This window comes from Mesoplodon densirostris, chromosome 4, assembly GCF_025265405.1.
Source record: "Mesoplodon densirostris isolate mMesDen1 chromosome 4, mMesDen1 primary haplotype, whole genome shotgun sequence".
Lineage (NCBI taxonomy): Eukaryota > Metazoa > Chordata > Mammalia > Artiodactyla > Ziphiidae > Mesoplodon > Mesoplodon densirostris.
In genome coordinates, this window is record NC_082664.1 from 166,727,049 (window position 1) to 166,755,005 (window position 27,957).

General features: G+C 45.7%; 1 protein-coding gene across 14 annotated transcripts in view; it reads left to right on the forward strand.

Annotated features, from left to right (window-relative positions):
- The window catches only part of PARD3 (par-3 family cell polarity regulator), a 634,482-nt gene that overhangs the window by 84,945 nt on the left and 521,580 nt on the right, over positions 1–27,957 (forward strand). For all 14 annotated transcript variants that reach the window (XM_060097665.1, XM_060097670.1, XM_060097666.1 and 11 more), the window contains exon 2: positions 25,783–25,884. In XM_060097665.1, coding sequence (XP_059953648.1) covers positions 25,783–25,884 — 102 coding nt within the window. The remainder of the gene's footprint in view (positions 1–25,782; positions 25,885–27,957) is intronic.

Here is a 27,957-nt window from a genome sequence, read left to right on the forward strand (position 1 = left end):
AATGATATGGTATTTGCATATAACCTAAGCACATCTCCCTGTATACTTTAAATTATCTCTAGATTACTTATTAGATTACCAATACAATGTAAATGCTATGCAAATATGCTGACACATGGCGAATTCAAGTTTTGCTTTTTGGAACTTTCTGGAAATTTTTTTTCCTATTTTTGACCCGCATAGTTGCTTGAATCCTTGGATGCAGAGCCTGTGGGTACAGATGGCCGACTGTATGTATTCTAAGGATGATAAATTCATAGGTGGATGGCTCAGACTGTTTTGTTGTGAAATAATTTATTCAGTATGCATTTTCTACTAAAATAAATACTAAAATTTGATGCCTTGAGCCTCTTCTATTTTAACTTAGAATTCTGTAGCTGGAGTGTGGCAGGTAGAATAAAACACCCTGGGATAGTCACGACAAAAATCATCATCACTTTCTCTTATAGAACTTAGACTAACAAGGGACTCTGTCAGATAAATACAACTACTTGTCAACATAAATTAAATTTTATTTTCTAGGAATATTGACCTAACTGAATTTCACTAATCCCTAAACATTGAATTTTTTAAAAAGCATTTTGCTCGTACTGGATGGTGATAGTTTTAAAATCATGACAAATCACAACTGCCACCAAAATTTTTACCTCAGTACTCATAATACTAGTGTATTGTTCAGCTCACATTAGGGTAAATAAAGGGCAAAGGAGGCACTTCTGTGAAAGTTTGATTTCACATTGATTTATTATCGAGTTGAAAGTTTTGAAATATTTACTATGTTTTTTGGAAACCTTGGTAATGTTAAATTTTCATTGTCTCTTGATGTAGTTTAATGTGTTTTCCAGGCTCAGAATCTCACTTTCAACAGCCCGACATTCCCACATCTGTACATTTATTTGTCCAGAAGGGCATAATTTCTAAAAGATGAGCTAAAACATTAGAACTGATAACGAGTGTCAGAAGTATCTCACATTTCATAAGATGAACCATGTGTGTTATGTGTTATAAGATGCTGCAGGAGGGATAATGCTTATCTTGGGTCAGGATACAGCCCTGAGAAATTATTTTTTTCAGTATTTTAAGAAACAATAAAATTCTTTATGAATTGCTCTTTAGTTCTGATTTAGACTATAAGACCTATTAAAATTCTCCAACGCATATTGAAAAGCTCCTGATTTTGCATAAGCAAGGCAAGGGGGATGTTGGATGTGGTTTTTATCAGAAGGATCCTCCGTTCTTTTCCCATCCTTTTAAATTGAATCTCTCCCTGGGGATAGATCACAGATGAGTGCACAAAAGCCAGAGTGAAGCACAGTGAGCTGTTGGGCTGCCGTCAGATTACTTTCTGGCTCTTCTAGAAGGTTGTTCGTTGCATAATGAGTTAATTTGTTGTGTGTAACTTCCTTAGTGTATCTTTAATTAAGTGGGGCTTTTGTGTGCGCACACTGGTCAGATTGGTTTATAGTAGTAGGCCTTCTTTAATAAATCAAGTCACACCGTTTGAAGATGTTTAGCTTCCATTTCACACATAGAATATTTTAAATTCTCACGAGAGCTTTTTATTCATAGCATTATCTCTTTTAAAAGAGTAGGCTGCTTTTAGCATTTGAAGGGTTTTACATATGAGGATAATTTGATAATTTTGCCAGATGTGAGGATTCAGAATATTGCACTACATATGACAAACTTTTTTTTTTTTTTTTTTTTTTTTGTGGTACTCGGGCCTCTCACTGCTGTGGCCTCTCCCGTTGCGGAGCACAGGCTCTAGACGCGCAGGCTCAGCGGCCATGGCTCATGGGCCCAGCCGCTCCGCAGCATATGGGATCTTCCCGGACCAGGGCATGAACCCGTGTCCCCTGCATTGGCAGGCGGACCCTCAACCACTGCGCTACCAGGGAAGCCTGACAAACTATTTTAAACATTAATGGGGGCTTCCCTGGTGGCGCAGTGGTTAAGAATCCACCTGCCAATGCAGGGGACACGGGTTTGAGCCCTGGTCTGGGAAGATCCCACATGCCACGGAGCAACTAAGCCCGTGTGCCACAACTACTGAGCCTGTGCTCTAGAGCCCGTGAGCCACAACTACTGAGCCCACGTGCTACAACTATTGAAGCCTGCACGCCTAGAACAAAGAAAAGGCACTGCACTGAGAAGCCTGCGCACTGCAACGAAGTGTAACCCCCGCTTGCTGCAACTAGAGAAAGCCTGCGCACAGCAATGAAGACCCAATGCAGCCAAAAATAAATAAATAAATTTATTTAAAAAAATTTAATGGACTTCCTGAAAATGTAGAATCTTTTGATTTCTGCTTCTAGGTAATGAGAAAGAAAAGATAAGTATAGAAATGGTTGTGTTCTGCTGGACAATAAGAACATTTTACTGCAGCCTGCAGTGATATCAGCTGATTGGGAGAGCACTTAAAAATAGGCAACAGTGTGACACATTTACTGTAAACCGGGTAGTAGCTTTAGTGGAAATGAATCATTTTAAAGTGGGAAGGCACTTTTAGGTGCATATGTTCCATTCTTTTATACTCATCTTTTAGGGGGTGTTTCAGGATTGAAGAGAATTTTGTTGCTTTTGTTTCTCAAGTGCCCTGTGTCGTTACAGTCCGTGGAAATATTTAAGATTGGGACTCGCTGGCTACTAACATGACTTTTTCTAATCTGTGAAGATGTTCACCAATGACACTTATTATCAGAGTCTGTTAAAAGTTTTATTTGCTGTGTTTTAATGTACAGGTTTCCCAAAGGCTATTTGTATGTATTTGAAGAACTGTATACTTTTGTTAAGTATTTGTGATACAAAATGTGAGAGCTTTTTCTAAAAAACTGTGCTTTATTAATTGTGATAAATTCTTAACTAGATTGAGGAAAACGGAGAATGAAGGGCTTTTTCTCTGCATGACCTTTACCTCTGATCCATCATACACAACACACTACTAAGCCTCAAACCTGTGGAATCTAATCAAATAGAAGGAATAAACATGGTCTTTGACCCAGAATGAGTGCAGGGATCTGGTGTTAAGGTTGAACATGACTGGTCAGATGTCAGGTGTACACGGTGGTGGTGGAGGGGCGTGTGCCGGGTGAGGTAGGGTGAATACTTCCACCATTCCCAACGAGGAAACCCGCCTTTAATTCTCAAAGAGAGTGTTTAACAACGGGGCCGGAAGAGTTTTATTCTGGCAGCAATGTAGCATCAGGGATAGAAAAAGAAGAGACCAGAGACAGAAAGAAAATCTAAAAGGCTTCAAAGTGCCCATAAGTCATTGTGCTTATGAACTTGGGTAGTTTTTGATTAAGAAAACAAATGTAGTGGTCTCTCTAGTGGCTGTGCTCGGACTTGTTCCAGTGAAATGAATTTCGACCTCTTTCCCAAGCACAGGGTGGGAGCTCTTCACGCTTTCAGGCTTAAGCCACCTGGAAGGACAGGCCTGCTTGGGGTCCGGTGGGGCTTGCCCTGCCTGCAAGGGGAGCTAGTGTGGACAGCAGTGCTTCGATGGCATCTGTCACGGCCACCTGAGCAGGTGAGAAGATGCCGCATGGCTCATCAGGACGTGCAGCTCCTCCAGAGACCCGGGGCCTCCCAGGCGGGAGCGAGCCCTCACGCCACACCCTTGATTTTCCTCTCCAGGCTGCAGGAACCCCCATCCGGCTGCCTTCATTTGCTCTCATGGTTCCCATAGGCACGTGAGCTTGGGACTCTTGTGCCAAAGTGTTTAAACTTGACTGCTCCGAATGATGGGCTAGCCCGGCACACTGTGAAGGGGGAATGGGTGGTCTGCTCTTTGCGGCTCAGGGGATGGTATATGTTTGGGGTAGTGGGGCCCTTACGTCTTGAGCTGCTCCTCTGTGATTACAGGTGGGGAAACGGCCAGAGCTTTTAACTGCCTGAGCTCACACTGCTGGTTATTGGCAAACCAGGGACTAGAGCTGATTCCAGTCCACAGAATCTCGTGGAAAGCTGCCAGCCTACTGGGCTCTGGGGCTCAGGGATACTGTGGTCTAGGCTCAGGGAGGATGCTGTACAGACGCAGTGCTGGCCTTCCCTGCACATCTAAGAGAGAACAGCTTTTGTTTTAGGAAACCACCAACTCCTAAGTATAAAAATAGTTATAACTGAGAGCTTTAGGGAGCTTTAGAAAGTTATATCGCATCTGGCTCACAGATGGTTGGCTGTTGATGGTTAAATTGAGGCGGAGATCCACGAGGTGCTAACGGATGACCTCTGCTGACCCTTAAAGCTGGGACTAACTTGGACCAAATCTCTGTCTAGAGAAATTTGCGCTTAGATACTACATTTAGCTGCTGCATGGCTGAGAATAGGGGAAACGGGATTTCTTTATAAACCAGGAGTGTACTCACCCAGGAGAGTAGAATCAGGCCACACCAAGCCAATCATCAAGCGAGGTTCCGGGTTGTACAGAACCTTGTTATTCAGTTGTAACCCTCATGGGAGGTGGGAGAGCTCCTAGTACTGGTTTCTAGACCAGTTGGTCTGGGTTGGGGTGGTGGGTAGCTAGTTAATAAACCTCCCTGGGTGCTTCAGATGAAGTGGGACTGAGAGCTCCTATGTATACCCTCACTCCCTTTTGTGGTACGTTGACCCTAGATATTTGCACCCCTAAAAGGGTAGGGTTGGGCTTCCCTGGTGGCGCAGTGGTTGAGAGTCTGCCTGCCGATGCAGGGGACACGGGTTCGTGCCCCGGTCCGGGAGGATCCCACATGCCACAGAGCAGCTGGGCCTGTGAGCCATGGCCGCTGGGCCTGCGCGTCCGGAGCCTGTGCTCCGCAACGGGAGAGGCCACAGCAGTGAGAGGCCTGCGTACCGCAAAAAAAAAAAAAAAAAGGGTAAGGTTTACAATGTACAATACCCGTCTTCACAGTTGAGGAAGGGGCTTTTTTGAAAATCCTGCCTATAATGATAGTATCCAAACTTACCGAGCAGTGACTAAATGCCATGAGCTATTTTTAACTGCTTTAACGTTTTCAACTCCTGTAATCGTTTTAACTACCCTGTACGTTGGGGACTCTTGTTACATTTCTCAGCCGAGGGGAGGAAGGCGGAGAGAGGCTCAGTAGTTGGCTCCAGCCGGGCGCAGAGTCTGGACGCTGACTCCCAGGCTCTGTTGCCTGTGCGGAAGCTCCCTTCATATTGATGATCAAGAAGCCACTTAGGGCTTCCCTGGTAGAGCAGTGGTTGAGAGTCCAACTGCCGATGAAGGGGACATGGGTTCGTGCCCCGGTCCGGGAAGATCCCACATGCCGCAGAGCGGCTGGGCCCGTGAGCCATGGCTGCTGAGCCTGCGCGTCCGGAGCCTGTGCTCCGCAACGGGAGAGGCCACAGCAGTGAGAGGCCCGCGTACCGCCCAAAAAAAAAAGCCACTTAGCGCCCGCGACTGATTCAGAGCGTCGGCATTTTGACTGCTTGGGCTTGTGCTCCACAGCATGTCTTTGTGCCTTGGACCGGGGCATCCAGAACCCTGTGTGATGTGCACGAGATCTGGAAACACCTGCTTGCAGGGTGGGCTGATCCCAGAGCTCTTCCCCACTGCCACCTATCGTGCTTTGTCTTGAGGATCAATACCACGGCATAGCGGCGAAGAGAAAACCAAAAATGTCCCATGGTTTGTGGCCAATTTAACTAGTGTGTATATATATATACATGTATATATATATATGTATGTATTTTCACTGTAGCATTTTCTATGGTTCTATGTGCTATGTTTACTGTGGTAGTAATCAAGTTGTTTTAAATAGTTTGTTGAGATTAGGAACAGGGCAGTTTATTATATATAATTTAATTTTTTACAAGCAAATTTAGAAATTTACTAATAAATTTAGAAACATTTTACTAACATATAGAAATGTATGAGCTTTTTAAAAAAATCTAGTCATGTATGGAATTGCAGGGAAATGAACAGCTCTGTCTCTACCATCACAGGAGAGTGGGTGGTCGTACAAGACTTTAAACACGGGCATGATTTGGAAGGACACTCTAATTGCATGGCTTCATAGATCACAATGCAGCTTCCAAATGCACTGCATTGGGGTTTCCTCCCTTCCCCCTTAAAAAGTGTTTTAGATAGAAAGATGTTTTAAACTATATAGGATTCGTTTTGCAGCATCCTCCAATTGCCTGTTTATTTTCTCGTGAACACATGAGTTTATTCTAATTTCTGATTAAACTGTTCCCATGCTGAATATGAAGCATCAGTTAAGAATGTGTTTGCTTTGATGGGATGAAGGCATCCGCGGAGGAAAGGAACCTCTGCTCGCAGAGTGCCCTCTGCTGGCGGCTGTGGGTTTTATCAGCAGTCACAGAGCCATCATCCTCTAAGTAACAGAAGGAACATGAACTTGAGAGCCAAAGGCACTTTAAAGCCACCTCCCAGCAGCAGCATCCCTCTGCCCTGTGGCCTAGAGTGTAAGGCAGCCCCCGAGGAGGAAGCAGCGCCATCCCGGTCCTGCATCCCTGTATCCCTGCGGAGTTGCCAAGCCCGAGCGAGCGGGTGCCTTCAAGTGCCTCTGCTGCATCACTGTGATCAGTACTTGAGCATATTTTAAAACACAATGTAGGGGGCTTCCCTGGTGGCGCAGTGGTTGAGAATCTGCCTGCCAATGTAGGGGACACGGGTTCGATCCCTGGTCTGGGAAGATCCCACATGCCGCAGAGCAGCTAAGCCCGTGTGCCACAACTATCAAGCCTGTGCTCTAGAGCCTGTGAGCCACAACTGCTGAGCCCGTGCGCCACAACTACTGACCCGCATGCCTAGAGCCCCGTGCTCCACAACAAGAGAAGCCTCGACAATGAGAAGCCTGCGCACCACAATGAAGAGCAGCCCCCGCTCGCTGCAACTACAGAGAGACCGCGCGCAGCAACAAAGACCCAACGCAGCCAGAAATAAATAAAATAAATAAATTTCTTTAAAAAAAAAACAAAAAAACCCACAATGTACTGGGATAATGCAAAATTTATGACATGGTTGGGTTCCCCCCCCCCCAAGCAGGGAACTAGCGAAAGTAGGAAGTTTAAAAATTATCTTGACATAATAAAGCCGAGGTTAATTACTCTGATCTGATTGATCCCTAATACATTTTGATTTTTAAAGAATTGTTTGAAATATACAGTGATCTGAGCTGAAAGAGGTTGAAAGAAGACCATCTTATCTGTGACAGATAAAATGTGGGGAGTCAGTAAGGCACCATGTTCGTTTAAGGGGAAGAAGCTCCAGAAAGTCATAATAGGTATGATGACTTTGCTGGTGTGTGTGTGTTTCTGCTGTCGTTGACGACTTTTCCTCTTAAGGTTTTATTGGAAACACGAGAGTCAGGGGCAACCTCTACCCTTAAGTCAATATATGTAGTTGGCAGACGAGAACACTGAACTAAAAACACCCTGCTTTTGGCTGTGCTTTGTAAAGGCCATTCTGTTTTGGAAGGGGTTTTAAACATGCTTTGCAATATCCCAAATGCAGAGGCAAATAATACAAAGTTAAAAGTTTTTGAGCTGGAGGCCTTGAGCATGTGTCCTGACATGAGGAGGGAGTGGTGTGACCACAGGGGCTGCCCTGTTGAACACCGAGTGTGAGTGCCTCTGTGCCCACCGGAGATGGAGCAGCCAGGCCTGTCCCTCAGTTCCTGACCATAATGGCACCTCCTTGGATGCTTCCTGTGATCGTGGTTGGCAGGGACCCTGTGCACTGAGCCCGTTTACTCTTAAAATGTGTGGTAGGAAATGTAAAATAGACAGCTAGTGGGAAGCAGCCGCCTAGCACAGGGAGATCAGCTCGGTGCTTTGTGACCACCTAGAGGGGTGGGATAGGGAGGGTGGGAGGGAGGGAGACGCAAGAGGGAAGAGATATGGGAACATATGTATATGTATCACTGATTCACTTTGTTATAAAGCAGAAACTAACACACCATTGTAAAGCAATTATACTCCAATAAAGATGTTAAAAAATAATAAATCACACCACATCTACAATGTTTAAATGACTATTTAGAAAATTGTTACAAATGGAAAATAGTATACAAAAATATCTGTGTAAAAAAAAAAAATGTGTGGCAGGTAAACTATGACTTGTTTTCTCTGAAGGTGAAGTCCACCCGAAGATGCAAGGGTGAAGGACAGGATGGCGATGGGTGACATCTTACTTATGATTATTTAGAAAATAACAAGCCAATGTTTTTCTAGTGTAGAGCTTATGTATTTGTAACTTAATAGATGCTTAATGGAAGGTATTGGTGTAACCCAGTACACATTTTTTTTTTCCATCTAACTCAGATTGGCAGTGATACTTAATGCTTTAGTTGTATCTTCCATCAGATACTGAATCATCCTACTTGTTAGATCTCCCATCTTCTTCTTCAGTCTTGTCCTGATTGGTGAAAGTGGGGCTTCTGACAGCTCCTGGAGATGCCGGTCCAGCAGCGTCTGTGACTTGAGCTGTAGAACCTCTGTGCCTTGCTCGCCTGTTGACCCTGCGGGGGTTGAGCACCCCGGTCACTTGCCCGTCCCTTGTGCACATTGGACACTCGCAGGGAGAGGGACCCCCCACGCGCGCCCCCCCCCCACTCGTCTCATCCAGCCCAGCGTGCTCGCTGGGGTTTGGAGGGAAGGGGTCAGTTCTTCTGTGTCCTCCTGCTTGCCATCCCCGCAGAGTCCAGATGCTAGTCAAGCGTCCCTGCAGCACTTGGGAAATGAAGCGCTGCTTCCTTTGATGATGAAGGAAAACCCATCATTTTCCTTCTTCACATGGTTTGCTTTACACTCTATTCTTTGCACAGTCGTTTGACTCTTTTCAAAGACAGCATGGAGATACAGGAAAGAAAGAAACAAACTTAATTTAAAGGTTAGAATTCTGTTATTTTTAGAATGCAATCTCCTCGCCTCTGGCATTGATTTCATTTGGTTGCCACTGGTCTTTGTGAAGAGTGGACCTTGCTTAGGATTTACACTTAACCGAGTCAAATTTGCTTCCGTATCGTATTCCTTTGTGTAAGCTTTGTCAAGGGGGCTTGAATATTTGGTGTAGATTTAGAATTAATGCATCACCCTTCTCAAGATACTTACATTGCCTTTCTGCTGTGATGGGGCCCAAAGTTTTATCAAACGCCCTCTAATTAGTCTGAAAATTTCTATCATCTTAGTTCATAACATTGTGACTTCTCATTAAATGAGAGTGACAGTCCTTAAAGGCAAATTATTTTATTTAAATTATGATGGATTTTGCCTTCCTAAATAACTGGGCACATTTTTAGGACTTTAGTGGTATATATTTGTGTATCTATAGGTTTTATTTTAGATGAGTTGAGAAGAAGTCTTGACATGGTACAAAATGGCATCATTTCAAAGGCAGCTTTTCTTTTTTTTTTTTTTTTGCGGTATGCGGGCCTCTCACTGTTGTGGCCTCCCCCGTTGCGGAGCACAGGCTCCGGACGCGCAGGCTCAGCGGCCATGGCCCACGGGCCCAGCCGCTCCGCGGCATATGGGATCCTCCCAGACCGGGGCACGAACCCGTATCCCCTGCATCGGCAGGCGGACTCTCAACCACTTGCGCCACCAGGGAGGCCCTCTTTTTTTTTTTAAAGAAAAGGAAGGAAGGAAGAAAAAAAAGAAAAAAATTGAGTGTCATTAGTCTACGCTCTATTTATATTCACTTGTGGGAGCAATTGTTTCCCAGCATACCTTGCACCACACACGGAAATTTTGGTGCCAGTTCCCTGGTGTGTGGGTCCATCCAGAACAGAGACAAGTTTTTGCAGGAATGTCATGTGACTGTAGGACAGGCCCACACAGAGGCTTTGTGTCAAAACAAACACTCACCAAGGCCAGATGGGCTTTGCCTCTTGTTCGACACCATAGATTTTCAGTAAGAATGGGCCCTAGTGTTCACATCTGCGGATGCGCTGGTGTTATGCTAATTCAGTCACTTCCGTGCTATTCATGGCTCTGCTGTGACGTGAGCAGGGCGGTATCTTTGTAGCAGGAGGAGGTCAGAGGGTCGGGCTGGACACGCCTGACGCCAAGGGTGCAGGGGCCGCTTCTCTTGCTCACATAGCACACGTCAGACGGGTTTTCTGTTTTCCTTGTCCAGTCTTGTTGAACTGCTATTTACTTTTTATTTATTTATTTATTTATTTATTTATTTGCGGTACACGGGCCTCTCGCTGTTGTGGCCTCTCCCATTGCGGGGCACAGGCTCCGGACGCGCAGGCTCAGTGGCCATGGCTCCGCGCTATGTGGGATCCTCCCGGACCGGGGCACGAACCCGTGTCCCCTGCATCGGCAGGCGGACTCTCAACCACTGCGCCACCAGGGAAGCCCAAATTCTTTTTTTTTTTGCAGTACGCGGGCCTCTCACTGCTGTGGCCTCTCCCGTTGCGGAGCACAGGCTCCGGACGCGCAGGCTCAGCGGCCATGGCTCACGGGCCCAGCCGCTCCGCGGTATGTGGGATCCTCCCGGACCGGGGCACGAACCCGTGTCCCCTGCATCGGCAGGCGGACTCTCAACCACTGCACCACCAGGGAAGCCCTGCTATTTACTTTTGTCTTTTGATAAACAGGAAGCACTGCTGCTGTGCTCGGAGGGGGTGTTGTAAGGACCTGTTATTATTAAACACATTTGAGGGATGGGAGTTTCACCTAGATAGGATTTAACTTCAAAAAGAGGAAGGAGGGATTGGGGGCGGGGGAGAATGTAGTCCCCAAATAATCCCATAAGCCTTAAAATTTTGGAATTAAACAAAATGATTGGGGGTCTTTGGAAATTCTTGTCCGATCTCAGATTGCGGGTTCACATGTGCTGCTTCTGTGGGTGACATCTTAGCTTGTTTCAATAGTTGTTTAGAGCAAACATGAAGCTCTAGATGGCATCCGGATTAGGGCTTGAGTGTCAGCGATTCCCACTCGGGTTTGGAGAGCCTCTTCTGTAGCCTGGCCCCCGGGGGTCCTGGGTGTGCAGCTCAGCTCAGCACAGCCCGGTCCTGGGGAGGGAGAAAAATCAAGTATGAGACAAGTGCTGATGGCGTGTGTGTCGAGTCTGGGCTTTATTCCCCGCTGTTCAAACATACCATGTATGTCTTGGCCTCCACCTTTGTCCTAAGATGTCCCCCATTTGAGGTGACACATAATTCCTTCATGAAGTGTTCTTTGTCTTTGGTGTTTTCTGAGTTTTTGTAATTCCTGTACCACTTGGTTGGCATTTAATTTTGATAACTGGATATTGTTAGTGAACTTTCCACATACCTATGGCTTGCCTCCCAAAGTTGATTTGAACGTCTTGGAGAACAGGGGCCTTACATAGACCTGGCAGTACCCGCTTTGTCCTGAAACACAAGTACTGCTTCCAGGCTGAGCGTTCAGTTCTTCATCGCCTGGTGGTGTGTAACGTGCCACCCTGTCATCCTGTTACACTGGGTAATGAGTGTACAGTGTTTTCAGTCATTGGGACCCTCCACGTGGACGGATGTTCTTCCGTATCCTCGACTGTTCCTGCTGGCAGGAATCTTCCAGTAACCTGGATGGGCCCGTGGCCTCGCTTCCTGCTCTTCTGCGTCGGGTGGTGCAGTCTTGTGGTTCTGCCGCCATCAGGCGGCTCCCTGGGTTTGGAAAGGTGGATGGGATCAACAGAGCTCAGAACTCTGCTGCTGCAAAGACACATGTTTGTAAACACATGTCAACAGAGACTGTTGTAGGGGCGGTTAGGTAGTTTTAATTTTGCATCACAAGTTGCTCTCAAGATTGGATTATGGTGGTTGTGGAAATGCCTATCTTCCTTCCACTTTGAGAAGGAGAGCTGCCTGGAGTGTGTTGAATTTTTGTGACTGCTTGAGCAGCGTGTGAACGAACCTCAGAGATAGCCCTCCTCCTCATTGGGACACACACGGCCTCAGGTGTTTGCAAGGAGGAAATGATTCTGCCGCGTGGGGCCACAGAGCCCGTGGGGTCCTTTCACTGCCCTTTTTCGTGGCTACTGACTGATGTATGGGCCAGTGGGCTATGCGCCCACTGGAGCCTCTGTCGTTAAAGCCAGGCTTCCTTGCCCCACCCACTCTATGTGTGCATCTTCCAAGCTTCACAGACCAGCTTCACTTCTGTTTTGCTGTCCCCCACCTTGTCTGATAAGTTTATAGTTACAAGTTCTATTGTTGTTTGAAGTTAGTCCGTTTCACCCTTGAATTACTAGTTGTGTAGTTGGATTTTCCCTTAGTTCCCATACAGCTAATTTGTTTCTTTGCTTCCATGCAGGATTTTTATCGGAAACTTTAAAGTTATGCGGCGGAATAGGGTTAGTACAGACTGCTTGGGTTTGGGCTGGCTATGTTTTCTGTTTTAGTGCTTCGATTGTGCTGCTTAGTGTGTTTTGGTTCGTTTGTTTGTTTGTTTCTGAGATACTGTGCACCATACTTTCCCAGAAGCAATGAATTGAAGGCACCGTTAACCTAAATTTCAAATACCTCATACGGGAAATCTTTACAAGGACAGCAAACTAAGCATGTATCTAAGGGATTAAGAAATTATACGGTATTAACCTGCATCATCTCCTTTATGTTATTTCATAAAGTGTCTTGGAGCCCTTCCTTTAAAATTCCCCTATTTCAAATGTACTTGAAATTGACCAGATAAACCCAGATGACTTTATGAGTCGCACTAGGGATTTTCAGGAAAAATCTAAGCGCCAACGCATTTTGAAACAAATGAGTCTGTAAAGGAGTACAAACTGATCTTTGGTTTGAGATCACCAGTAGCGTGTCGATGAGTTTTGGGCTCTGGGGCCGTGTTTAAGCGAGAGTCCCTGTTGTTTCGTCTGCTAGCGACTCCAGGGGGCAGGAACCGTTTGCTGCCATAAACCCTGCGTCTGTCCAGGGCCTGCCTGTAGCGTGGATGCTCCGCAGGTGTGCGAGGGCGTGAATCAGGTCCGCGGGCTCCTTAGCGGGGATAACCGTAAAGCGTGCACGCCTTCGAGACGTAGGTGTGCGTGCCGTGGAGAGACAGGACAAAGGGTGAAGCGGGATGGAAGGCCGATGCCGGGGAGAGGTAGAGGCTAGCGGCAAGTGGCATTTGGGTAAAGCTTTCCACAGGGGGAAGAGGTGGGAATGGCTTTCCAGGAGGGTCCAAACGAGCCCCAGCAAAAAGCTGAGCGGCAAGGAGATCCCGCGGACCCACCGGCCTGGATCTTGGTGTATGCGGGGCCTGTGTGCCCTTTGTCTGTCGCTAGTCTCCCTCCGTGGCCTAGCGGGAGGAGGACGCCCACCTCCGGCCTCAGCGGTCCCCGCAGACACTGGGTCAGGCCCCTCCTCCCTCCCTCCCGAGCGCCGGCGGTCTGAGCCGCGCTCTGAGCACCGCCCGTCCCGCCTCGGGGCCAGGCGAGCGAGGTGCTGGTGCCGCGGCCCTCCCTGCCTCGGACCCCGCGCTGGGACCCCGCGCGGCGGTGGGCTGTGCTGGATTTAGGTGTAGGGGCCACAGGGTGCGGCTGGACGGCTGCGTGCCCAGGCTTCCAACGAGGAGACCCCAGGTAGGTGCAAGTTCTCCATCAAAACCCACCGTTTCCTCACCATCTCCTCTGTTAGTTCAGGAGTATTTATCCTGATTCAGCCTGGTCGGGTACTGCCAGGTGTAAGGAATTAATTGTGGATTTTTTAAGCAATTTGAGATAACTTCTTTAAAGAAAAACTGGGAGGCGGGTTTTGGATTAAGTAATATGAGGGGGCAGTGGAGAGCTGCTTTGGGGTCAGATATGGTTGGTTCGTTTTAGAATTCTGAGCTATTTAGAGTTTCTCATGTTTCAGGGAGGCTTTCTTTCCAGGTCAGAGAAATTCCTGTTGGTTTGAGTCAGCCTCTCTTGTTGGCTGGTTGGAGAGTAAATAGGAAAGGGGAGATTTTTCTTCTGTTAGGCTGGGTGAGAGCCCTAAGAATCTCTTAGGTTGGTTATTTCTTTATAAACACTGGAAGAACATTCCACATTTTAGTTCGCTTTAAAAGATCTCAGTTATTGCCTGAACTGCACAGGTGCCGTGGGCCTCTGAGGCTGCAGAGTGGGTCCCTGCCCTGAGGGGACCGAGGCCCGGTTTTAATGGTTATGGGTTGTAGTTTTCTGCCGCTTGGAATCCAGCACTGCCAGGTGCATGGCTGGAATGAAATGCTTCTTAAATCAGTGTGTCTTTATAGGTAGCATGGGGTAAAGCATTACTTCCTCATACTGAAGTTAGTCAAGTCTGTTCATCGGTGGGTGATATATTTTTCATTTTTTTTTCCATTCTTTAAAAAATTTATTTAAATTTAATTTTGGCTGAGTTCAGTCTTCATTGCTGCGCGGTCTTTCCCTAGTTGTGGTGAGCGGGGGCTACTCTTCGTTGCAGTGCGCAGGCTTCTCATTGCGGTGGCTTCTCTTATCGCAGAGCATAGGCCCTAGAGCATGCGGGCTTCAGTAGTTGTGGAACGCAGGCTCAGTAGTTGTGGCATGCGGGCTCAGTAGTTGTGGCACGCGGGCTCAGTAGTTGTGGCTCGCTGGCTTAGTTGCTCCGCGGCATGTGGGAACTTCCCAGACCAGGGCTCAAACCCATGTCCCCTGCATTGGCAGGCAGATTCTTAACCACTGCACCACCAGGGAAGCCCTTTTTTTAAGCAAAAAAAAAAAAAAAAAAAAAAAAGAAAGGACTCTATCTTGATCAAATTTTCCCTTCCACATTTGTCCCCTTGACGAATCTGTTTGATCCTCGTGCAAGAGGCAGTGTGTCAGAAAGAGCCTAGCAGGAATTTAGAAGTCGGAGTCATGAGCTGAAACTCCCTTTCCTCTTCACCTGTAATTACATGTGTGACGATCTCAGACAGGTTAGGTTTCCCGCTCCCCTGTCCTCACATCTGCACATGGAGCTGAAAGCGTTTCCCACGAATGAGTGTCGTGAAAACAGTCACTGTGCATGAGTGGCCCCACCGCTGGCCCTTTGTGGAGTCAGGGCAGGGATGGGGAGGTCCAGGGGAGGCCCAGAGCAGGCACCTACCTTCAGAGCTCCGGTGGTCACCACGCATGGAAGGAGAGAGGCTTGGAGTTTGGGTGCAGAATCCTGTAGATCTACATTGTTTCTAGGGACTCAGGCTCATACGCTACCTCACACCCCTCCTCCGGTGTCTCTGGCCCATCAGGTGACAGTACTGCCCACACCCTGCCTTGGGACAGGACATGAGCAGGAAGAGCAGGAAGAACTTGGCTGATCCATGTGAGCTGCTTTCTGGCCCACCCTTTCATGGGTTGTAGGCAGGTTTATCCAGGCGTAAACTCACTTTTTCCTGGCCTTCCAGACCTGCGGTGGTGCTCGGGATGCAGCTCTGTGGGTGAGCATGAAGGTGTTTCTGCTGGAAATTGGGTTCCTTTACATTGGAAGGGTAGAGTATCTGGAAGGTTTCTTTCCCCATAGCTCACGTCGTCTGGAATGTCAGCCGGGATAGTCACACTGCGGTTCTTGAGTGAGCTCTGGGGTCTGAGGATACAGGGTGAAGGGGGTGTTGATCATGACAAGGCACCCGTGTCCACGGGGTTTCTCTTGGCAGTTAGGGGAGCACAAGCCTGCATTTGTTGATTATAGTCTCTGAGAAAGTCTTGTTGAAATTTTTTTCTTTGCCCAATAGGGTTATTACTTTATTCATATATATTTTACACATTATTTATACAACAGTATGGTGTTTTGTTCATCGTTCTGCGCTAAAGAGAGCAGAAGGTGCTCCCTGCCTTTTGGGAACTTACTAGAGATAACAAAACACCACTCATGTACAAGGAGATAGGCTGTTAAGTGACAGATTTGTGGTCTAGATGAACACCTTGGGGTTGGAGCACATTTCACACAGGAGGCGCTTGTGTTCTCCATCAGGAGAGGCACAGACAGCCTGGGCCGCTGGAGCCATGGGCGTGAAAGCGTGCAGATGTGCGGAGTGGGAGGAACTAGCGTTTACTGAGCACCTGCTCTCTCGGGCGCTGCTCCGAGCGCTGGGGATGGGATCCACGGAGAGCCCGGAAAGCAGGCCTGGAGAGAGCACTGAGTGCTTGGCCAAGGACGTTGGGTCTTAACGTTTAGGATGTAGTGAGTCACTGGAAGTGACTCATCACGGGGCAGGGACACGATGAAACAGGTGTTTTGTGAAGATGGAGGTGGTTGCAGGATGTGGACAGGATTGGGAAGGGAGCAGCCTGGAAGCAGTGAGATGAGTTAGCAGGTGATGCCATTATTGAGAACAAGAGAAGAAGGAAGGGGAAAGGAAGGGATGTGTTCACTCGTTATTTAAGGTGATACAGTTATAAGATAAGATTGCACATATATGTTTGCTATGGAAAACCAGAAGGTACAGACAAGGGCTGCCAACTGTGTAGCCGTTGGTACCTTTTGTCTGTGTCTGCAGGTTGCACTGTCTTCAGACTAAAGATGAGATGATACCTTCCATGATATTCTGTGCACAGCATTTACATTGCTGTATAGTGTTTCACTGATTGGATGTACTCAGCCAATTTCTAATTGTTGGGTATGTGGCTGGTTTCCTATTCTGTATTACTGTTTCTTAAAACATCTGATTTTGTATATACATCCTGACCATGTAGACAGACATTTTAAATTCCTGGGTTAATGGGTATGTTCAATTTTAAGCGTATTGATGCATAGTACCAAATTCTCCCTCCCTGCAACTCACCCCTAACTACCTCACATATCCCCTAAAAACAAGAATATTCCTTTATATAATTACTCTATACCACTCACATCCAGGAAATTTTCCAGTTATCAATTCTGTCACATGATATGACAGATTCTTCAATTGTCCCAGCACTGTTTTGTTTTGTTTTGTTTTTAAAAATAAATTTTCTCTCCAGATGCAGGATCCATTCTAGGATCATATATTGCATCCAGATATTAGACAACGTGGATTTTTTTTTTAAAGAAATCAATGCAGTTGTGTTATTAAAGGTCTCATATTCTGGACTTGTCTAGTTGTTTCCTTGTGGTGTTATTTGACTTGATTCTCTATCCCCTGTATTTCCTGTAGAGAGGCTAGGTTTATGGCTTGATTAGATTAAGTCCGAGGAGGATGTTGCTGCCAGTAGAAATGAAGATAATAAGTTGCTTTTACGGGGAAGATAAGGAATATAAGCTTCATAAATTAGAATTAAAATAGAACTTGATAAAAATATTGTTCAGTTATTAGTTGTTCCCAGACAGACATGCTTTTATTCATGGCATTAAAATTTCCTGGCAAGCAATCAAAACAAGCTCCCTGGGGAATTCAGATAGCTCCCAAAGTCACATACAGTGAGAGAGGTCGATGTCTGAGGCTGGTGTGTCTGGAGGGCTCTGGTCTAGAGATATGGATTTTGCTATTCTCTGCAAAGAGCTTAGAGGTGAAACAGCTCTGAGAAAGAATTTATATCTGATACTGACTGCGAAATTTGTATCTGACACTGTGAATATATGTATAGCCACCTGTATGGTCATCACAGGAACGTCAAACATATGTGTATGTATTCATGGTGACGGTTTTTAAGATGTAGTAACAAGCATCTGTTTGATTTAAGAAGAGTTCATGGGACTTCCCTGGTGGTCCAGTGGTTAAGACTCTGTGCTTCCATTGCAGGGTGCACAGGTTCCATCCCTGGTCGGGGAACTAAGATCCCGCATGCTGCGTGGAGCGGCAAAAAAAAAAAAAAAAAAAAAAAAAAAAAAAAAGTGTTTGTGATAAGCGTTAACCCATGTATTTATGAGCTAAAACATAATACATAATGATACATAGAAGAAGCACAAAGCATTTCAGCCTTGAGAAATGTCGATTCAGTCGGACCAGGGTAGAGCCTGAGATTTGGAACTTCTGATTAGTTTTCAGGTGATGCTGATCTGGGATGGAATCCCGCTTAGAGAACTACGGTTTCAAATCATGGATGAGATTAGAACTGTAGTATAATACTTAGGTGAGTGGTTTTTCAGACTTGATTTTTTAAACAGGCAAAAACTTTTTTATTAAAATAAATATTTTATGGACCTCCCCATTATGCAAAATGTTTTAAAAATGGTGCTGTTGGGAAGAGATTGGGAGGAAGGGCTGTAGGAAGACAAGCGCCTGTGGTGCTGTCGTTGCAAACCATCCGTGTGGGTCTGAGAAAGTGCTGGGAATGAGTCCGCAGACGTAGGGCCGAGTCCCGGCTGACAGCGTTTATTAGTTGTGACTTCTTGTCAGCAACTTACACGCTCTGAGTCTCAGTTTTTTCATCTGAAAATAGGGATTATAAACCCTCCCATCACATTAGATAATGCACATGAATGCAATGCAAATATAACCGGTGGTTACTGCATTCTCGTTCTTGCCTTGGCTCCGTCCCGAGCCAGCTCTGTGATCTCTTGTACATGATTTCTGTGGAGTGGGGCCGGAATCGGGGAGCATCCATAGCTCAAGCGATCTCTGTGTTGTTCTGAAAGTGATGTCACAGGTAGAGAGGTCAATAATGGGCAGCTTTCCCACATTACTGGGCTAATATGCGACCCTATGAGAGATTATGTGCTGGTTCTAATAAAGCAAAATGCCAGAATGTTATTTCCTTGAAGTTGGAATTCACCTTTGGTTTCAGGCTGCCTTTTTCTTTTTTGATTGACATATTGAATGAAGCCATCCACTCTTCAAGGGAGGCAGAAGGTTTGTGGTTTGCTCTGTTGTGTTGTGGTGATGAGGTGGTGGCATGGATGTTGGGTGTGGTTTGGGGTGGAAAAGTGGGGGGCAGTGGAGTGCACTGACCACGAGGCACTGGCTGGTATTTAATGGTGATCTGCTGTTGAACAGCAGCTATGTTTTCTGCCTTTATTGAGAAGGCAACAAAAAAATCTATGTAATGTTACTGCAACAAAATTGAAAATGGGTCCTGTGGTTTGAATTTATACATGATAGACATTTTTGAAGTGGAAATGATTACAGTAGCTAAGGTCAAAATCACACGTGTAGTCGGCCCTCTGTATCCGTTATGTGTGGGTTCTGCGTCTCAGATTCAATCTTTTCTTCTTCTTCTTTTTTTTTTTTTTTTGCGGTACGCGGGCCTCTCACTGTTGTGGCCTCTCCCGTTGCGGAGCACAGGCTCTGGACACGTAGGCTCAACGGCCATGACTCAGGCCCAGCCGCTCCGCGGCATGTGGGATCTTCCCGGACCGGGGCACAAACCTGTGTCCCCTGCATCGGCAGGTGAACTCTCAACCACTCCGCCACCAGGGAAGCCCTCAGATTCAATCTTATCTACAGATTTCAATTGAAACTATTTTTTTAAATTCCAGAAAGTTCCTAAAGCAAAACTTAAATTAACCACTTGCACAGGCAGCTATTTACATAGCACTTACATTGTATTCAGTATTATAAATCATCTAGAGATGATTTAAAGTAGACAGGGGGATGTGGTAGGTTATATGCAAATACTACACCATTTTGTACAAGGGACTTGAGCGCCTGTGGATTTTGGTGTCCTGGAACCAACCCCCCTACAGATACTGTGGGAGGACTCTACCACGTCTGTCTTGAAATACCAATGATTCATTAAAAAAAAAACAAAAAAACTTTGGAACGTATTTTAAATGTCTTGTTTTTCGTTTAAGTAGATTGGAGAGATACTTAACCAAGAGTATCTAGCATGAGGCATCAGTCCTCTGGATTGTGCTCTTCTATTAACTTGAACGAGGAAGTGCTTTCTATCAATAATTGTGATGTCATTACCAATGACTTGATTTGTCCCGAGACACAGTTTTCCTCGGCTCATGGGATGGACGGTTGTTAACCTTGAAGCCGTGTGCCATGCACATTATTTTAAGGAATTTTTCAAACGGTTTCTCGTCTTTTTGCTTCTGAACATTATAGATGTGCAGAGTGAGATAGTTCTACCAGGATTCTCATGAAAAAGAGCAGCACCTCCTACAGAGGCTGCCGTTTTCAACTCTTGTACCTGATCCTTTCCATATTCTCCTCCATATTTCTGTGTGAGTGCTTATGTCGGTTCTTCTTTTTTTTGCAGGGCCGGGAGTGGGGGGGGGGTCGTCTGTCTTTTGACTCAATGTGGAAGATTTAACACTGTTTCACTGCCCCAGGCATGCTTTGCCTCTCTGTCTCTCTCTGTCTCTCTCACGCACACACGCACACTTTTTAGACCTCTTTCCCCCCAAAGTAGTTATAATTTTGATTAAATACTTGACGTTCACACTACTTTCCGTATTAAAAGCTTCTCATAGCTGAACCATGTATGAAAGATACCTTGATTACTCTTTCTTTCCTTCACAAGTTTTGTGTTTTCCCTGAAATGAACAACTTTTTTTTTTCCCATTTGGTTGGTCTTCTGTGAATTTGCAGCTAATTCCATCCCAGCTCTGCCAGCTGTTAAGTAGCATTTGGGTGTGTTTAGTTGCGTTGGGTCCTTTCTGGGCCTAGTCTTGGGGATGGCTCCTGGCTGGACCGCCCCCTGGCAGTTCTCTCCTGTGTCTGCCCCCTGCTTCACATGCCGTGCCTTCCTCACTCACGGTTATGTCTTGGGTTTTGTTGGTGCACATCCTCTAGTGTTCACTTGAGGAGGGTACAGAGAGGGTAATTGTTTAGAGACACTGCATTTCTAGAAATGTCCTTTTCTACCTTTTCTGGTAACTGTTGACTGAAGTCTAGAATTCCCTGTTGTAGACCATTTCTCTTAGGAACTTTGAAGTCAGTATTCTATTATCATCTAGATTTTGGTGTTGCTCTTGAGAGGGTCCAACCCGTTCTGATTTCTGATTCCTTTTCCCTTTGATGTGGTGACTTGTATTTTACTTTTTGGAAGTTCCTTCCTTCCTTCCTCCCTCCCTCCCTCCTTCCCACCCTCCCTCTTCTGGCATCTGATTCTGCTAAAGCCTCACCACAAACCTTCCCCAAATCTTTTCAGTGAACGTAATCTTTTCCTCTTCTGAACTCACAAAGCATTTTTATGTTTAGTTTTCTTATGACTCATGGTCTGTCTCTTTTTAACTCTGTTATATCTGATAAATTTTAATTTCTCACAGTAGGTAATGATTGTCAGTGCTTCACACATAGGAAATACTCAATTCTTTTGGATCAACATGAAGTTTCTAGTCTTACGTTTACAAGTATATTCTCATTTGAAGATTTGACAGGATATAGACCATTGCTGTATGCCATGGTTAATGCAAGAGTAGGGTACTGTTTCTATTTGTAGATGTTTTTTTGAAACTTGCATGGGCATAAAATATGCAGTGCTTGTGTGTTACCCAGGTCATCACGCGCAAAAGCTCAGTATCTTGTTGTACAGTGTGACAATGCTCTTTATGGAGTGTGAGAGATTTCTTGAAATTTGGATAGCAGTCAGTCTTTCATTAGGACTTTTCCTGCACTGTATTCTCTTCCTGTGTCCTGGGATAGGGTGGGTATCAGCATTCTTTGCAACTTGCATCTTATCATATCTCTGTGCTTTCATTCTAGCTGGTCATAGAAATGTTCCCTCCATCTTTTTTCCCAGTCATCTTGGGGGAGAAGCAGTGATTCTGTGTGTGGTTTTGCCTCCCAATTTCTTCTCTGGGCTTGGATCCATCCTGGGGGGGGCCTTGTCTGGAGGGGACATTTGCTTCTTGGTAGCCCTCTCTCCAGCCACTTGTTGGACAAACCTTGTCTCTCATTTCTTGCTCATGTGTGATGGATTTTTGTTCATCATACTGTAATCTTACTATTAGTGTTTAAATCTTTGGTTATTTTTTTTTTTTTTTGCGGTATATGGGCCTCTCACTGTTGTGGCCTCTCCCGTTGCGGAGCACAGGCTCCGGACGCACAGGCCCAACGGCCATGGCTCACGGGCCCAGCCGCTCCGCGGCATGTGGGATCTTCCCAGACCGGGGCACGAACCCATGTCCCCTGCATCGGCAGGCGGACTCTCAACCACTGCGCCACCAGGGAAGCCCTAAATCTTTGGTTATTTTATATGTACATACCGTAAGTGAAACTTTTTTTAAAAAAATCGAGTGTTGTGTCATGTTTGTTTTTTAACCCACTGACAGGTCTACAGATTGTAGAATTAATGTTTTTGGTATTTTTAAAAGTGGCTTATCACAGCTTTCTATTCAGGTACATTTCTAAGTTTCTACAGCCAGGACAGCAATGATTTCTGTTATTATTTCAAACTTAGTGTAGACTGACACAAAGTGGAGTCAACGAATATGGTCTAAATTTTTTAGACAAGTTTTCCCTCACGAGTACTTGACTGTTCCTTGAAAGCACAGCGAGCGCTCTGGGTATCGAGAGAGCATTGTGTGCATGAAGGCTGTCAGTTAAAATCTCCTGAGAGACTACTCTTCCAAGGAGTTGTATTTCTCAGTGGCAAAAAGCCTCCTTCCTGGTTTTCACACTCTTGTGGGAGGAGGTCATTTTCACGTGCGCTGCTCAGATCTGATTTTTTAGTGTGCTGTGCTCTCTTGAGATTCCTGATGACTCCCTCTTGGTGCCTTCTCTCCAAATGGTTGTTTCCATTCAGCACATGGTGTGGAGTGACATTCAATAAGCACCAGCCTGATGAATGCCTTGATATGGTGTTGTCAGGGCTACTTGGCATACCTGGCTGTTGAATTAGAACCTCTCTGGAGGCAGAAGTCATCAACTGAATCTCAGAATTAGACAAGCCTTGATCAGATCGTTGAAGGGTGATAAGCCAGGTTTGCAGAGTGTTTCAAGGAGGAGGGAGTGACCAGCGGCCTTGCATTCTGCTGATAGACCAAGGAAGGTGGGTCTGGAGAACTCCTTCAGCAACATGGAGGCCGTTGGTGACCTTGACGGACAGTTTTGGAACCATGGTGTGGAGGAAGCCTGATTGGAACAGGGTTATGGGAGAAGAATCTGAGACGACAGATCTTTAAAAAATTTTGCTGTCAAGAGGGTCGAGGTGTGGTAGCTCGAGGGCAAAGTATGGTCAACAGAAGATTTTGTACTATTATTTTAGCATTTGGAAAAATACAGTATTAACAGCTTTTAAACGCTCAATGGCTTTTAAACATTTTTATTGAAGTATAGTTGTGTTGTGTTAATTTTTGCTGTACAGCAAAGTGATTCAGTTACACACACACACACACACACACATTCTTTTTTTTTTTTTTTTTTTTTTTTGCGGTACGCGGGCCTCTCACTGTTGTGGCCTCTCCCATTGCAGAGCACAGGCTCCGGACACGCAGGCTCAGCGGCCACGGCTCACGGCCCCAGCCGCTCCGCAGCATGTGGGATCTTCCCAGACCGGGGCACGAACCCGTGTCCCCTGCATCGGCAGGCGGACTTCTCAACCACTGCGCCAGCAGGGAAGCCCTACATTCTTTTTTTAAAAAAATATTCTTTTCAATTACGGTTTATCATAGGATATTGAATATGGTTCCCTGTGCTGTACAGTTGGACCTTGTTGTTTATCCATCCTCTATATATTAGTTTGCATCATACCATTATGGTTTTTCGAGACATTAACAGTGAGGCTGGAGATAGAGCTCTAACCTTTCTTGGGGTGTTCCAGTCAGGAGAAGCTCTTGGAGAGGAGGATGGCTGAGGAGTCTTGATGGATGGGAATGGTCAGCCTGGGGGGTAAGGTGGGTCCCCAGGCACTGGGCATGTGAGGAGGGGTGCAGTTTTACAGGGCGCAGTGCGGGCTATGAGAGGGGAAGTGGTGGGAGAGAGGCTGGACCGTAGCAGGTTTTCAGGTACCAATTTAAGAGGCTGGGAAATCTTTAGGAGGGAATTTATTTCAGAGGAGTAGCTCCAAGTGCTATGGGAAGGCAGCAGGTTGTGATCTCATGTGGAAAGAGTGAGGAGGACTGAGAGGCTGTAAGAATGTGTTTTATAAGCTACATTTCAGAGGTCAGCCTGCTTCTGTGTGCATAACGTTGTTTCAGAAGTGAAAGCTGATATTTAGGTTGATTAGGTCATCCTGCAGCTTGCTTGGGGGAAGTGGAGGGCAGGATGGATCAGTGGTAAGTGGCTGGGGATGATGACTTTCTCTTTATTCGCCCCCAGGTTATTCATTCTTCCCCATTTCTCTTGGAGAGTTAGTACCATTTGGTAAAGAAGAGTTAGGAGTATAGCTTGTTTCAGGACTTTGTTCTTCAACAGCTGAACAATTCTAGAAATGACAAATTCTGGAGCCTGGCTGGACTCACAGCAGCGGGTTTCTTAAGAACTCTCTGGATGACATTGTAACCAGGGAATTACACAGAGTAAGGACCAGTGAGTGAAGGGGATGCCAAGGGTGTGTGTGTGTGGTGTGTGGTGTGTGTGTGCGTGTGTGTGGTGTGCGTGTGCATGTGTGTGGTGTGTGCGTGGTGTGCGTGTGTGTGCGTGGTGTGTGGTGTGTGGTGTGCGTGCGTGTGTGTGTGTGGTATGTGTGTCTTCTACAAGCTTACCCTCCGTGCTCTGGATGAACAGTTGATTTCAGCACTGAATCTATTAAAGAAATCTAGATAGATAAGGGTACAGAGGGACTCTGGGTTATTGGCATAGTAGTTTTTACGATAATGTTTAATAACTTTGAGAATTAGGGTCTGGACTGCCTTCTGTGCTGGTTAGAAATGACAGGGATTGATAATTCTGCATTTTTATGTGTTCCATTTTTTGTGATTCTTAGCCATGGCTCTCTTAAAGATGCCCTTGGAGGGCTTCAAGGGTATGGATTGCCTGACCCCACCCCTGGAAGGTCAGAGTCAGTAGATCTGAGTAGGGTCCAGAATCTGTATCTTAACTCTCATTAATCTTGTGTCTCCTCCATCTCAGACTTTCCTTTAAGAAAAAATGTACCAAACATCACTGGTTAGGCTGGGAAAATGCAGTGTTACCTTGAATTGAACTTTTTATGAGTAATTCTGTGCTGTGGATGATTTAGTAGCTAACGGCAAAAGGTATAGTTTAGTATATTTTCATTTAAGTACACAAGAGAATGATTATAGAAGTTTAAGAACAACTATGTTCTCTCTTCACATAATTTTAGAGCTTGATTTTATGTTACATTGTGTGTATATGTATGTGTGTGTATATATGTGTGTGCACATGCATGAACATGCACACACACACACACACCCCAGGTAGAAGTGTGTGACACTTAAAATGAAGTCTTTTTTCTTCCTTCTCCCCCAGTCCCACCCCCAGGGATAAACATTGCAAATTTTGGTGTGCATCTTTGGAGACATTGCTGTATGCACACATACAAGTGTATGTAACTTTGTCTTTACAGAAATAGACTCAAGCACACATGCTGTTCTGAGCTTGCTTTGTTCACTTGTGGTCTTAACATTCTTCTGTGTCAGTATATTTAGACCTGTTTGTAGGGGTTACTTTGAGCCACCAAGGCAGGCAACCTCCTTTTCTTCAGATAAGCTGTGACATGAGTTTTTCAGACACACAGTATACGTTGCTTGCTTATTAGAATATCTCAGTAGATTGGATTGGGAGGATTAATAAGTATTTCATATTGGACCATGGGAAACCCAGCATACTTCAGAGGAATTAATATTTTGTGTGCAGTGAGTTTTGCTCGTTTCTGCAGTTCTTATCACAATAGTGTATTGGCGTCTGAGTCAAAGGGATGTACATGCAGGAGTGACTCCATCATAAAAAAAAGAAAATTGACTCAATCAAAGTTAGGGAGCCACTTGAATTTTCAGTCAGTTGGGATATTCTTGATGAGGTCGATTCCTTTTCATGGCAGGAGGTTATCCCCGTGTAAATTGTTGTGTTCCCTTTTGGTGATGCTAACTTGCTGTCTGTTCTTTCATACAGGATCCAAACTACTGGATACAAGTGCATCGACTGGAACATGGAGATGGAGGAATTCTCGATCTCGACGACATCCTCTGTGATGTGGCGGATGATAAAGACAGAGTGAGTTCAAGTCAGGAAAGCGGCTCTGAGTGCATTTTGTGAAGGCGGGGTGGGGGGAGGGCATGGGTGGGGGGAGCACTTTCCTTCCTGTTTCAGACACATGTGTTTTAAAGGACATTTGGGCCACTCATACTGGTATGTTTGTTTTATAATAAGTATCATGAATCTCCCCAGGGTATAATGATTTTCTTGATATCTGGGACATAATACTAGGTTTTGAACTTTTAAAATTGCAGCGTTTTAAATGGAAATATCTTTAAGAGATTTCCATGCCATCCCCCCCTCATTTTAACCAAATGTAACATCTTTCCCGACAACTCAGGCCTGTCATTATGCTCACTGTTTCCATGTGCGACATACAAGGTCTCTGTTCTGATCCCAGTGGCGGCCCATCCCAGCGGCTGGCATGGCCCGGCTGCATCCCAGCATCCTCCCGCGGGGCTTGGCTTTCAGGAAGCCGCCCTTTCCTCCGTGCCTCCTCTCCGAGTGCTGTCACACTGCAACGGCATCTTCGCTGTTGGCTGTGATGGAGGCATCACTGGCCTGTATCCAGCCTCCTGTCTGTCCTCCTTGAGGGAATGAGGCAGAGGAGTGACTCGGAATGTGTTAGGAATCTGTGGCGGGATGTTGGGCTCCGGCACAGGAGTCGGCGGATTCTTCATTGCTTGCATCCAACTTGAGCAGGCTGTGGCCACACCCCCTCGTATTTGACCTGCTGTGAGATGCTGGGAGGGCTGGCGGCCACATCCTCACCTGTTCGTCGCAGCCTGTGATAGCTCAGGGCGGGCTGCACAGCGAGGTGACTGCATGGGGTCGAGGAAGGTAAATCGCCCAGTGCCCACTCCTCTTCCTCCCGGGAGCTCTCCAACCGCTGGCCCCTTGCCTCCGGAGCTGTGGGCTGGGCGAGTGCGGCTGCTGTGCTTATTCACGCCTGCGTTCCTGACAGCATAGTGCCTGGCTCAGAACCGGCCGATGTCTTATGTGTTTTCTTGAAATCTTAAGGAAAATGAAAAATTCCAGGATACCAGGTGTTGTGTAACGTCATGGATGCTTGATTCACTAGCCCCTGCCGTAGTGGGGTTTGTTCCCTGCAGCTACCGTGGGCTGGGAGCACGTGGTGTCAAAAATGCAGAACTTTCCTGCCTGTCTCTGTGGTTTGCTGCTTTCTCCTGGGGTCAGTTCTCCTTGTCAGGCTCTTCTGTGAGCCAGGAATAGGGTGGCTCTCAAATCCTTTTCCTGCAGTCCACATGAAGAGCATCCTCTAGAGACTTAAATTATAGTCATCTTATTGTGCAGCTCAGCTCCAGAGCTTAAACTACAGAAATTTATGAAGAATTTAAACAGGTTGCCCTTTCCCAGCCATAATGCTGGAAAGAGATGAGCTAATGTGTTGTATTGATCTTTTAATATTTTCTCTTCTCCCTTCCTCTTTCTTTCCTTTTTCTTTTTTTGGTTGTTTTTCTTCTATAAAATAATACAGCTTCTTATGAGGAAAAAGAAACATACAAAGAAGGAAATAGTTACTCGTGACCCCCTTGCCGCTTAAAGCTCATTACTGCCGCTATTTGAGTGGGCTTTGCATCCTGACGCTTTTTTCCTTCAGAGACAGACACACACTTTTTTCCTCTTAAATAAAAAGGATTGAGTAGTAGCCTGCTTTTTTGGAGTTGATTATAAATACATTTCCACATCCATTAACCATAGCTATGCCGACATAGCCGCACAGTGTTTTCTTTTAGGGATTTATGTGCTCTTTCATTCGTCCTGTTTTGGACTCTTGGATTTCTGTGGAGGAAGCTGAGTGGTCCTGGGTGTGTCTTTTGCACCCAGCAGCAGTGGTGAGCATTCCTGTTTCTCCACCTGTTTCCTTCCTTCCTTCCTTCCTCCCTCCCTCCCTCCCTCTCTCTCTTTCTTTCTTTCTTTCTTTCAATTGAAGTGTAGTTGATTTACAGTGTATGTTAGACTCAGGTGTACAGCAAAGTGATTCAGTTATATACGTATACATATATTATTTTTCAGATTCTTTTCCATTACACGTTATGGAAGATAATGAAACCTGTTTCCTTTCTGATT